The following is a 14,338-nucleotide window of genomic DNA, read 5'->3' on the forward strand; positions in this document are numbered from 1 at the left end:
TAGAAAGCAGAACGAAACAGAAACAATGGCAACATCTCTAATGTCAAACTTTTTCTTTTCTTTTTTTTCTCTCTCTCTCGCGGAACCCCTTAGCACCCCCTTGCGGCCAACTGGGGGTACCAGGACCCCTGTTTGAAAACACCTGACCTAGACCACGGTGCATGAGAAATTCTTACTTTTTTAAAATTTAGAAAATGTTGTTTGAATTTTTCTAAAATATTTGTCACAGTTATGTATGAGTATAATATAAGAGTCATATGAGTATAAAATAAATACATGGGTAAAATGTGTGAATATCTGTTAATTGGTGACCACTTTTCATGCGATTAAGATTTCTTATATTTAAAATGACAATTTTACAATTACAAGTAAATGATAAAATTATGGCTTTTATTTTAAAATTATTATAAAATATTACTGCTTTTTAGAAAGAAAAATACATTCCTAATGGTTCCGTCACCAATACAATGGTAATGGTGACGAATTATACATGAGATTAAGGTTATAAAAAAAAATATTTTTTTGATTACTTGTGGGAAATACAACAGTTTGGAATTTTCACTAGATATTCCTAAATGTAATTACAGCTACGTTTTTTTTTTTAAATAATGAAATGTGATTCCTTAAATTTTATTTCCATTGACTTTTATTTTGAAAATATTTGACGTGGGCTATCCCGGTAGTTGAATCATTTCAGAAGCTTGTGCCTGTGTACATTGCTGGCAACCCCTCCGCAGTGACCATAGGAATAATTAGCAAAACATTGAACTTGAAATAGCCCATTATAAACATAAATGCACTGCAGAAGATAAAACAGCTAGCCTGAGACCAAGACGGAATTGTATTGATGTTGAATTTGACCAGGTGTTAGAATACAAAAGGATTCCACGGTGCAGCACAAGGTGTCGGGATGAGCTTCTTCAGTTTCGGACAAAGTGCTGAAATTGACATAGTTCTAAATGATGGCGAGACAAGGAAAAAGGCTGAGCACAAGACAGAGGATGGGAAAAAGGACAAATATTTTCTGTTTTACGACGGGGAGACAGTGTCTGGCAAAGTCAACGTAACGCTGAAGAACCCAGGGAAAAGGCTAGAACATCAAGGAATCAAAATAGAATTTGTCGGGCAAATCGGTAAATAGAACGTTCGGAAGAGCGATGATTAGTAACGAATGGGCTAGAATGTAACAAACAGCTCGAATGTGTGTGTTTGTTTAGGGGTGTTACACGCTTAATTCGATCTTGTCAAATTTATAACGTACGTGGATTCACTCTGAATAATGATTCATGTTGAAGTGTCAAATTTCAAGCACATAGTCTCGTGACACGTGACACATCCGCTGTAAAATTGCGGTATTATTGACAAGCCGAAACCACTGGCTGCACGTCACAGGCTATGAATCCTGTTTTACAGTAATGAACCGTTCCAAAACGATGCTTGCTGAAAACTCACAGTTTGGTTAAATCAGGGCTCTATTTACACACAAATACCCCGAAAATATTCCTCTAAGGACATGTAAAGAAATGTTTTTGTCGTTGTTTTGAACTTGATTTTTTTAAATATAAAATTCTTAATTTATATCTTAGACCATTTATTTTATTTATTTATTATAAATTTGAACTCTTAAAGGGTTCAATACATGTTAAGCTCAATCGACAGCATCTGTGGCATAATATTGATTACCATAAAAATCAATTTGGACTTGGTGCTCATTTTCTTAATGTTTTTTTTTTTTAAAGAAAATGAGTGACGAGCCTAAATAATTTTTTTGTGGTAATAAACATTATGCCACAAATGCTGTCAATCGAGCTTAACTTGTATTGAACCCGGAATGTTCCTTTAAAAGAACAATACAGATACACAAATCAAATTCAAACAACACTCACATTTATGAAGACATCATCTGCTATAACATAAAAATATGTAGTTATATTTTTCTATGATATTTCTTTTCCCAGAGTTGTACTATGACAGAGGAAACCACCATGAGTTTGTCTCTCTCGTAAAGGATTTAGCTCGGCCTGGAGAAATGGCTCAATCTCAGACCTTTGATTTTGAGTTCACACATGTGGAGAAACCATATGAGTCCTACACAGGCCAGAATGTAAAACTTCGGTACGTGTGTATGAACTTCCCAAATAGTTTGTGTACTTATTAAATGTTATTTTGTTTTTTAAAGTAGAACACATCTAACTGGTTTAATATATTTATACATAATATCATGCATTCTGATTCCCCATAGCTATTTCCTGCGGGCAATCATCAGCAGGAGACTGAATGACATCTCTAAAGAGATGGACATCGTAGTGCACACACTCAGCACATATCCAGAACTCAACACCTCCATAAAGATGGAGGTGGGAATCGAGGACTGTCTACACATTGAATTTGAGTACAACAAGTCAAAGTAAGTCTGATAAATGGCTACTGGGTAAGTGCTATGAATGAAATGGCTACTAACTACTATTTGTTGAATTGTTCCTAATTTGAAAGAAGTAGTGTGATGCAGCTTACAATTTAAAGCATGGAGCTTACACTTGAGTTTTTAGGTGTAGATAATCTGGACATGCTAATATAGTTTTATAGAATTTAAATAGCTTGATAATTACGTTTTCTCTGTTCATCAATTTTTTTTCTTCTTGAAAATGGCAGGTATCACTTGAAAGATGTGATTGTGGGGAAGATATATTTCCTGCTGGTGCGAATTAAGATCAAACACATGGAAATCGATATTATTAAACGAGAGACAACGGGGACCGGGCCAAATGTTTACCACGAAAACGACACCATTGCAAAATACGAGATCATGGATGGAGCACCTGTCCGAGGTACTTTATAACTGTTGTCTCTACTGTATTTTTTGTCAAACATATGACTAATATGTTTAAGAATGACTCCTGTTTTCAATATGACGCATACTGAAAGATACAAATCAAATTTCATTTTAATCAATTTTAAGTACATTTTTATATAAATTAAGCTTGTTACTAACAGTTGTTCATGCGTATTTACTTTTTCATCTTTGTGCCTATAGGTGAATCCATCCCTATCCGTCTTTTCTTGGCTGGATATGAGATGACGCCTACCATGAGGGACATTAATAAAAAATTCTCTGTTCGATATTACCTAAATCTCGTACTCATTGATGAAGAAGAGAGACGTTACTTCAAACAGCAGGTGCACATACTCGCACTACAATATAAACTCAGCAAAAAAAGAAACGTCCCCTTTTCAGGACACTGTATTTTAAAGATAATTTTGTAAAAATCCAAATAACTTTAAAGATCTTTATTGTAAAGTGTTTAAACCATGTTTTCCATGCTATTGCACAATTAATTCACAATTATTGAACATGCACCTGTGGGACGGTTGTTAAGACACTAACAGCTTTCAGACGGTAGGAAATTAAGATCACACTTTACTCAAACATTGGACTCTAAAGAGACCTTTCTTCTGACTCTGAAAAACACCAAAAGAAAGATGCCCAGGGTCCCTGCTCATCTGCGTGAATGTGCCTTAGGCATTCTGCATGGAGGCATGAGGACTGCAGATGCGGCCAGGGCAATAAATTGCAATGTCTGTACTGTGAGACGCCTAAGACGGCACTACAGGGAGACAGGAAGGACAGCTGATCATCCTCGCAGTGGCAGACCACGTGTAACAATACCTGTACAGGATCGGTACATCCGAATATCACACCTGTGGGACAGGGACAGGATGGCAACAACAACTGCCCGAGTTACACCAGGATTGCACAATCCCTCCATCAGTGCTCAGACTGTCCGCAATAGGCTGAGAGAAGCTGGACTGAGGGCTTGCAGGCCTGTTGTAAGGCAGGTCCTTACCAGACATCACCGGCAACAATGTCGCCTATGGGCACAAACCCGCCTTCGCTGGACCAGACAGGACTGGCAAAAAGGGCTCTTCACTGACGAGTCGTGGTTTTGTCTCACCAGGGGTGATGGTCGGACTTGTGTTTATCGTCCAAGGATTGAGCATTACACCAATGCCTGTACTCTGGAGAGGGATCGATTTGGACGTGGAGGGTCCGTCATGGTCTGGGGCGGTGTGTCACAGCATCATCAGACTGAGCTTGTTGTCATTGCAGGCAATCTCAACGCTGTGCGTTACAGGGAAGACATCCTCCTCCCTCATGTGGTACCCTTCCTGCAGGCTCATCCTGACATGATCCTACAACATGACTATGCCATCAGCCATACTGCTCGTTCTGTGCATGATTTCCTGCAAGACAAGTATGTCAGTGTTCTGCCATGGCCAGCAAAGAGCCTGTATCTCAGTCCCATTGAGCACGTCTGTGACCAGTTGGAACGGAGGGTGAGAGGGCTAGGGCCATTCCCCCCAGAAATGTCCGGGAACTTGCAAGTGCCGTGGTGGAAGAGTGTGGCAACATCTCACAGCAAGAACTGGCAAATCTGTTGCACTCCACGAGGAGGAGATGCACTGCAGTACTTAACGCAGCTAGTGGCCCCACCAGATACTGACTGTTACTTTTGATTATTACCTGCCCTTTGTTCAGGGACACATTATTCCATTTCTGTTAGACACATGTCTGTGAAGCTTGTTCAGTTTATGTCTAAGCTGTTGAATCTTTTTATGTTCATACAAATATTTACACATGTTAAGTTTGCTGAAAATGAAAGCAGTTGAAAGTGAGAGGACGTTTCTTTTTTTGCTGAGTTTATTAGCCAAAGTAATGCAGCTTTTGTATAAAAATTTGGAAATTATGTCTTTATGTTCTATTTTGAGTATTAATGGACTATTAACTATATAGGAGATCACACTATGGAGGAAGGGAGACATTGTAAGGAAGAGCATGTCCCATCAAGCTGCCATCGCCTCTCAGCGCTTTGAGGGCTCAGCGACCGCAGAGAAAGCTCTCGCTCAAGCTAAAGAGGACAGCAACTAAATCTGACCATGGAATTTCATCATCTCATGTATGTACAGTATGTGCATGTGTCAGAAAGAGTGTGTGTGTATGGACTCAAACCAAGACGGGTGGGGCAGCGTAAACATGATATTTCATGATATTCCTAAACATTATACTTTATGATCAACAAGTTGTTAAGTAGCTTTTAAAAAAGGGATAAATATATGAAGATTAAAAAAACTTAAATCGATATATATACAAATTCTTGGGCTGTTCCTCAGATGTTTACCTTTTCTTTTACATTTGCTTTTAACATCTCAGCAGTCCATCATGAAATCACAAAACATTCCAGTCTCTATTTTCCCACATACAGTCTATTTTTAAGTTCTGTTTCTAATACTTTGTTATTGTTGAGTTTTCTTGCATAACATATACATTGTATACAGTGTTCAGTTTTAGTTTCCTAATGCAACAGTGTTTAATTCATATTTATAGTTCATTTTAATAGTTATCATAATGCATTATGGGAAAAAAATACTTTTATATACTTTATGGTTACCAATACATGCCTTTTTACTTTTTGTTGCCATTCCTGAAGAACAATTACGGGCACTTCAGGGTCTCAGGAGGATACCCTATACTCCATATCAGCCCAAAATTACTTTACATATCTATTTTTTAGATTTTACGAACAAACCAAATTAATCTCCCTGTGTAAGCAGTCGTGTTTTATGTAAACTGAGGTTAGTCAGTTCATATTGACAATAATTTAAAGGGATAGTTCACCCAAAAATGAAAATTCTCTCTTCTTGCCATTCCAGGTGTGTATGACTTCTTTCTTTTGCAGAACAAATCGAAGATTTTTAGAAGAATAGCTCTGTAAGTCCATACAATGCAAGTGAATGGTGGACAGAACTTTGAAGCTCCATAAAGCACATAAAGGCAGCATAAAAGTAATTCATATGACACCAGTGGAATAATTTATATCTTCAGAAGTGATATGATCGGAGAAACCGATCAATAATTAAGTCCTTTTTTGTTATAAATTCTCCTCCCTGCCCAGTAGGTAGCGATATGCACAAAGAATGTGAATTTCCAAAAACAAATGAAGAAAAAATGTGTAAGTGGAAAAGGTTTCTCACCCACACCTATCATATTGCTTCTGAAGACATGGATTTTACCACTGGAGTCTTATGGATTACTTATGTGCTGCCTTTATGTGCGTTTTGGACCTTTAAAGTTTTTTCCACTATTCTCTTGTATGGATCTACAGAGCTGAAATATTCATCTAAAAATCTTCGTTTGTGTTCAGAAGAATAAAGAAAGTCATACACATCTGGGATGCATGAGGGTGAGTAAATTATATGAGAATTTTCATTTTTGGGTGAACTATCTCTTTAATAGGTAGAGTGCTTGTACTTTTCTCCCTGCCATGTTTTTAAGTGTAGAAAAAGATTGAAATGAAATTCAGTATTATCACTGTATGATGTTAGATTATGGCAAAACAGAAATGTTTGACCAAGTTGTTTGCTGTTGTTTTAGTCTATTTTACATTCAACCTCAGTTATTTTTTTTTTCTTCCGATTAATTCCTCTAAACTTAACTTTTCCAGAATTTAGGAGGCATTAATGAATTATTATTTTAATGTCTTACATTTGTTCTTTTGGGCAATACTGAAAATCAGCTGCCCTCTTATTTAATGTTGTAGATTCAACCATTCACTAACTAATATAGAATTTCAAAACAATCTCTGATTGTAACAGTACAATTTAGCAAATTCTTCTTAAACATTTTGAAAAGCTTACACAAGTATTACCAAACATTTCTTGGAATCGTTTCACATTTTCAGAGAGCACGGCCATTACGGCTGCTTTTCAAAGAGGTGTTTTTTTTTATTATTGCTTCTTGCCATGTCTAGAAAGTTGGGGTGTTTATCTGTCCAAAAAACAGCCATGATAAATTATTATTCAATAAATTGCCTTCAGTCAGACTATAATATCTGTTGCTAGTTCTTCCTGTCGTTTAAGTAAAAAAATGTCCTTGTGTCAGGGACTGAACATTAAACTAAATAAACTAACCTAAATTACAGTAGGTATGTGGCATATTGCTCAGACACTAAGGTCCAGCTACTGTTTGGTGTCAATTTAGATGATTGAAAATGTGACTGTAAAACTTATGAAGAAAAGTACCTGCCACAGAGGGATGAAGCTCATGGTTAAAGACTTCCAAATGTAACTCATATCTCCACTGTCTTTTTCACTAAAGCATCTCTTTGCAGAATAGTCATGCCTCTAGCCCTTTATGTCTTCATGTGCCATGACTTTGCGTATAATTATAAATTAGCACTGTGTGTCCTTTAAAAACTACGAAGTAAAAAAAAGAATAATGTTTCCTAACTTTCTTTACCTTCATCAATGTGCAAAAAAGTGCTGCTTTAAACTGCATTAGATAAACAACCTTATTTCTATATTAATATTATGAATGTACAGTATATATTTACAGAATTGTAAGTATATGATTTTGAAACGATTTAGAAAATGCTGATTGACAGCTCTTAAGGTACTTGCAGAGTTTACGAAAGGGATTTACAAGATTCTTGAAATCATATGTGCTCATTTAAATTGGAATGCAGAAAACAAATGATCTAACTGCTCTTTCAGTACTTGTATCATGTTCTCTGTATACAGTATGACATTTGTTTTTACTCTGATTTCACAAATTAAAAGAATCCTCATCTTTTTCCTCATAGAAAATTCCACTGTGTTGTGTGTCCTTATTTTACCTGCATTGGAACTTTGCCACATTTTTGAAAAATGCTTTTATGTGGCTTGTTACATTCATCTTGGCATGACTTGTATTTTTGATTACAAAAAATAAATAAAACACTACAAACACAGGAGGTTAAATCTGATAATAAACAGTTCAATATAAAGTGTTCTTTGCACTATTTAAGATAGCATGAATGAGATTTATTATTAATAGATATATATAAAAAAAAAGAAAATGGGCCTAGATACACATCCCAACACTTCAATCCCATTTGATACATTTGAGGGAAGATTGAGCAGTTGCACCTGTATTTAAAAGAACTACTGCAAATACTTTTTAAAACACAGTTTATACATTGAAATTGCCTGTTACCACTTTTTAGATGATCTTGTTATAAAGAGGTTTATATATTATGTAATTGTCCACAACATTCTGTACACCGACTAAAATGTCCAGGTAATGTAGATGTTTTTTATTTTATTTTTTTTTTTTTTTAAGTTTTTATAAGTGTAGCCCACTGATCATTTAAACTTTAAACTACCGATTTTTATTTATTTTTTTATGTGAATTTGGAAGCTAACTCGCTGTAGGCCTAACTCTCTTGATCCTCCTCTGTCATCTCCAGACAGGTGTTGTAACATCAGGAAGTTGTTATTGAATGCCAAATTTCTGGCATGAGTTTGTCATTTTACTTGATTATTACTTTAATCCATAGTAAAATACTGGCAGTCTATGTGTCTGGAAAGCAGCTGTGTTGAAGGGCTTGTGCGATTGCTTCATACAGATTAACAAATGGAGCGGATTTACTGATGACTGACACTACAGATGACTCAGAGTCAAGGTAATGATGCAGTGATTTTTTAAAATCATTTTGTAAATTGAATTAGCACTGTTTCTGGAATGTGTAGTAAGAACTTGTGTTGAGCAAATAAACACTCAAAACTTGGGAGTCAATTCTCGATTACCAACGGTTCGGAATCGAGGAATTGATTCTTTTTTTAAACCGATTCCCAGGCCTGCTCTTCAGGGCTCGTTCCCCAGTCTTTAGCGTCGGAAGTACAATGTTCCATCAGTTGAGCTACTACAATATAGTTAATAATATTAATATAGATATTTAAAGGAAAAGTTCAAATCTATTGCCATACAAGTCATTCACTATATTAAATGTGTTTGGAAATAATAAGATAGAAAAGTAATCCATTTTATTCATGATTTGTCTGACAGGAAATAAAAGTTGTTGGTTTAGCGCCTCTAGTGTTCATTTCACCTGGAAAATATACGTTTAGTAACGTGTTTCTATGAGACCAGGTAGGACATATTTACACCTCAGCTGTGTGAAAGACGGGAGAAATTCCAGCAATGTAGTTGCTTTATCTTATATCATTACTCTGGCCATTTAAATAGTGTTGGAGTTTTCTGTTCTTTGTAAGATAAAATACCGGTATTTCTCATTAGAAAGCTAGCCTTTAAGGTCTTTCTTACATTTTCTTTTAATGTAAATATCTGGCAGAGTAGATAAAAAGAGTTAGACCTGGTGCTAAAAATGACAAATAACTCCTTTTACCTGGTATTTACATCTAAATGTATAACTCCAGTCTAACTCAATATCTGTCTCTCTCCAACACAAGTCTTTTTGCAGTCAATTTGGTGATATAAAGGGATTGTTCACTCAAAAGTGAAAATTCTCTCATCGTTTACTCATCCTCATGCATGGGTGACCAGATGTGTATGACTTTCTTCTGCTGAACATAAACAAAGATTTTTAGAAGAATATCTCTGCTCTGTAGGTCAATGCAATGCGAGTGAATGGTGATCAGGCCTTTGAAGCTCCAAAAAGGATATAATGTCTGTATAAAAGTAATCCACACAACTCCAGTGGCTAAATCAATGTCTTCTGAAGATATCCAGTTAGTATAGGGTTAGAACAGACCAAAATATAACTCCTTTTTCACTGTACATCTTGCCATTGCAGTCTCTAGACACGATCATGATTTCAAGCTCGATTACACATACTAGTGCTTGACGTGCAGACTGCTAGATGGCGCTATAGGAAATTTAATCAAGCTTGAAATAATGATCACCAAAGAGACAGCTGTCAAGATGTACAGTGAAAAAGGAGTTATATTTTGGTCTGATCTCACCCAAAACCAAATGGATTGCTTCAGGAGACATTGATTAAGCCACTGGAGTCTGATGGATTATGTTTATACTGACTTTATCTTCTTTTTGGAGCTTCAAATGCCTGATAACAATTAACTTGTATTGGACGAATCTACAGAGCTGCAATATTCTTCTAAAAATCTGTGTTTGTGTTTAGCTGAAGAAAAAAGTCACACATCTGGGATGGTATGACGGTGAGTAAATGATGAGAGAATTTATATTTTTGGGTGAACTAAGACTTTAATGCTTAAAAAGGTTGCTAGAGGATTACTAACTCGAATGCACATCAGGCCACAGTCTGCAGTGCCATTTCGAAAACACTAGAGGGCAGACAAACCTCATTTGTCCAGTCAGCAATGAACAATAACATTGCTAATGTATAGAATGGGAAGAAACACAACAACAACAATGCACATTTGTAATTACTGACTAATACTATGAAGAAGTTGACTAGTTAACGTAGTTATTTTGTTGAGCAGCTTGTAAATACATTTCTGTTGTTGTACATTGATTCTCAAGCTTTGTTGTTCTATCTAGAGGCATCCAGGTATGAAGCAGAATAATAAGTTCTATTTGTCTCTTATTGTAAGCCCTTCTAGATAGACAAGGATTAAGGCGGATACTTTATCCAATGAGTTTTTAATATAGTGTGTGTAGTTCTTTGGCTTTGAGGAGATTGTCTGTATTGATCGGCTGGTTGTGGTGCTGACAGCTGTATTTTTAAATTAATTCAGAAGCTGAGAAGAGAAACCTGGAAGTAAAGAGAACTCTTCCATTAGATCTGCAGAATTTAAGCCCATAGACCTTAATAAGGCCTGCTAGGAGAAATAAAAAGCCTTTGTGTTTATATCCAGAACTGAATCTGTCACACAATGTATGTAGCTGCATTAAATAGATATATTTTGTAACTTGTAACTAAACAAATCCAATCAGATTTTGTGAAAAATAAGCTACATATAATGGTTAAACTTTTTTTGTTATTACATTTTTTTTATTACACTTAAATTCATTTTCATTGTATGGAAGAAAGATGCAATGAAAGTGAATGGTGACTGAGGCTGTCATTCTGGCTAACTGTCCTTGTGTTCCATTGACGAAAATAAGTCATACGGGGTTGGAACAACTTGAGGGTGAGTAAATGATGACAGAATTCAGGAAAAACGCTTGTCCTACAGTAAAGGTGAAGCTGCACTTGGTGGTTAGCCATAAACACGTCACACAACATAACTTGCTATCAATAAAAATAAATGCCAGCTGCAATATATTATTTCTGTAAATTCAGCCACCCCATTATTCAAACCTATTAGGCCCTACATTGTAGAGGCGAGGAGCTAGTGGGCCAGTTTCAATCTTTCACCATTAACCACGGCAACCACTCCAAGTGCAACGCTCAGCTGCACAACCCCGTTACCACGGCAACGGATCCTTCGTCATTCTGAGTCTTTGACTGTATTGTGAGGAGAGTTGCAGAAGGAGGGGGGCGTGTTGCACAGAAAAAAATCATGTCATTTTTGTATATAAAGATGGCTAGTTAATCTGATATTTTAATTAGCAAATAAATATGATGATAGCTGTTCTTAAAAATGTGATTTTCTTTTTAAAACACCATCTCGGTTTGTTTGGTTATTGTGTAAGGGACTTTGAAACACCCTTTTGAAAGGATCCTTTCATTGAAATGATGCAGCTATCTTTGATCATAAATACATGTTGATTAACAATGTGACACTTTTGTAGATGTTGAATAAATTAGGAGAAAGACTGACACTCTCATGGGATATGATGTCAAATTTGTCTTTGAGATTTGCAGAAGATTTCTCCCCATATAGACCCACTAATGTTACTTTATACTGTCTCCATCACGTTAACCATTAATGAACTCATAAGGTTTGAAGTCAATTAAACAGGACTGTCCATTACATGCATACTGCCAACAAATGTACCAAACTATATCAAATGTGATAAATTACAGCAGAATATAGAACAGATTTAGGATAGACAGTGGTGTTGCTAATTAGTCCAGTTAAACATCTACCCTTCTAGCTGCCAATGGCAATAATGCACGTGAATGATTCTGTCAAGAATATGCCCTTGTCTTATATAACCCTAAATGAAAAAATGAACAAACATGAAATGATATCCCCCACACACACTTCTCATAATAATACATCCTGACATTTTACTTTTGCTTTTAAGTGATGATTCTCATACCGTACCACAGTCGTTTGTCATGATGATTCTCTTACCGTACCATTTTCCTGTATTACAGTAAAAAACATGCTGTTGTACAAGAATTTTAAAATTAAAATAGAGAAAATTAAAAGGCAGTACCTAGAGAGAGCCATTCAAATAATATATATATATTTTTTTTCACATTGCAGAAATGAGAATATAAAAATAACAATCTTGTTTTTTTTAATTGCGTTAATGAGAATTGAGCAGTAAAATGTACATAATTGTCAAATGAATATATACATGTAAAAAATCTTAATGGCTCTAAATATAGGCTTCATTTTCTATAAGCATTATATAATTTCTCGTTTTTTCTTTTCTTTTTCTTTTGTAGTAAAATAAGAACAGAAAATGTTCTTGACGGGTTTTGTGAGAATCAGCCAAGATTCGCATTTGTATTTAAATCACACTGCATGCCGAATTTGCTTAAAAAGTGTGATTGAACTGCATAGCACACAAATGCAACACATTTCTATGTAAAGCTGGCTGCATGGAGAGAATGCTTTACTATAAAAGGACTGGACATCCTGTTATGTCTAAGCACAATTAATGCAGCATGTGCCACTCTTCTGTTCTTTCCCGCCATCATCAGCTAAAAACTGAGAAAGCATTGTCTGTAATCCACAATATCAGAAGCTAATCCCAGGAATATGGGGAGCCAATTGTGAGCAGCTTGCATGTGGGTTTGACTTAGGATGGTGTCTTTATCTGTTCATGTGTGCGTGTAGGGCTTTTTAAAGTCTTAGGGGCATATTTAGACCCGTGAAGGATTAAGGCCAGCGGGGAGAGTGGCGTTACACATGGGAGGGGTGTGTATGTGACGTAGGGGTGGCTTGGCAATACTATGAGCAAACTAAACAGGCAGTGCTCTTTATGCCTCATCAGTTCCTATAAGCCACGGTCTTTGTCTGCGACTGCATTCTCCTCAGTGACTCACTAGATGGCTTAGACTCTGCCAGACAAAGCTTATTGAAAGTGAGAATGATGATGTCAAAGAAACACAATGGGGTCCAAACATCTTTGACCACATTAAACTTCAGGGATTTAAAATCAGATTTTAACCTGGCAGTTTTAGGATATTTTTTTTTTCCAAAGTTTAAAACTAAGATTATGGGTTTATTTGGTTTAAAATTGATAAGATATAAGATTCTGCAGTATTCCAAACTCACTAATCAACATTGTTGGCTAAATTCAAAAGTAATTCACTACAAAATACTACTGATATTACTAATTACTTCATTGATAAAGTATTAATCACATTAATAATTACTTTAAAGTTAAATACATTTTTACTGAAAACATTTTGTTTTTCCACTCAACGAATTAAAAAGAAATTATATATTCCCTCCTAGTTCATCGAGTTGTTAGGGTGCGCGCACACTTCGGCTGTCACAAAACTCAACATATATATATAATTTGGTACATTTTAAACGTATTCTACATACAGTAACTGTAATTTGATTACAAGAATTTGACAAGTAGCTACACTACATTTTGTGCTAAAAGTAATTGGATTCATGTAATTAATAACTTTTTTATTAGATTACACACAAAACTGCTAATTACATAAGCCGAATTGTGACACTAACCACTGAACTTCTTTTGTATGAAATGTCATGTGCTTCAATGGAAACATTTCAAATCATGCTGGGATAACATGGACCATCAGGGCTTCGCACAACCTTGTGGAGTCCATGCCAGCTGAAGCCCATACTGTCATTAAAGCAAAAGGGGGACATGCCAAATATAAAAATTCAGAAATTTAGATAACATTTTCAATTAATCTTTTATAATTTTTAAGGAAATAAAAGGTATTAAATTAGTCATGCAAAATAGGACCATTTCTGCTAATGATCTAAGATTTTAGGAACTCACTTAAAGAAATAGTTCGCCAAAAATTAAACCAATTTGTGCATAATTTACTCACCCTCATGCCATCCCAGATGTGTATGACTTCCTTTCTTCTGCTGAACACAAATGAAGATTTTTAGAAGAATATATCAGCTATTTAGGTCCTCACAATGCAAGTGAATGGGTACTAAAACTTTGAAGCTCCAAAAGTACATAAACAAAGCATAAAAGTAATCCATAAGACTCCAGTGGTTAAATCCATGTCTTCAGAAACAATATGATAGGTGTGGATGAAAAACAGATAAATATTGATGTCCTTTTTTACTATAAATCTCAACTTTCTCATTCTTCTTTTTGTTTTTGGCAATTGGTATTATAATGAAAACTTAAAAATCTACTTGTTTCTCAGCCACACCTATCATATTGCTTCTGAAGATTTAG

At 35.6% G+C, this 14,338-nt stretch overlaps 1 protein-coding gene across 1 annotated transcript; it reads left to right on the forward strand.

Moving 5' to 3' along the window:
- The first annotated feature begins 701 nt into the window (after positions 1–701).
- On the forward strand, positions 702–7,632 carry LOC127636656 (vacuolar protein sorting-associated protein 26B-like). Its single transcript, XM_052117315.1, has 6 exons — positions 702–1,133; positions 1,959–2,115; positions 2,243–2,407; positions 2,653–2,828; positions 3,035–3,177; positions 4,793–7,632. Exons 1-6 carry the CDS (start codon positions 911–913, stop codon positions 4,925–4,927), a joined length of 999 nt encoding a protein of 332 aa, XP_051973275.1. The 5' UTR covers positions 702–910; the 3' UTR covers positions 4,928–7,632.
- Positions 7,633–14,338: the final 6,706 nt, after the last annotated feature.

This window comes from Xyrauchen texanus, chromosome 44, assembly GCF_025860055.1.
Source record: "Xyrauchen texanus isolate HMW12.3.18 chromosome 44, RBS_HiC_50CHRs, whole genome shotgun sequence".
Classification (NCBI taxonomy): Eukaryota; Metazoa; Chordata; class Actinopteri; order Cypriniformes; family Catostomidae; genus Xyrauchen; species Xyrauchen texanus.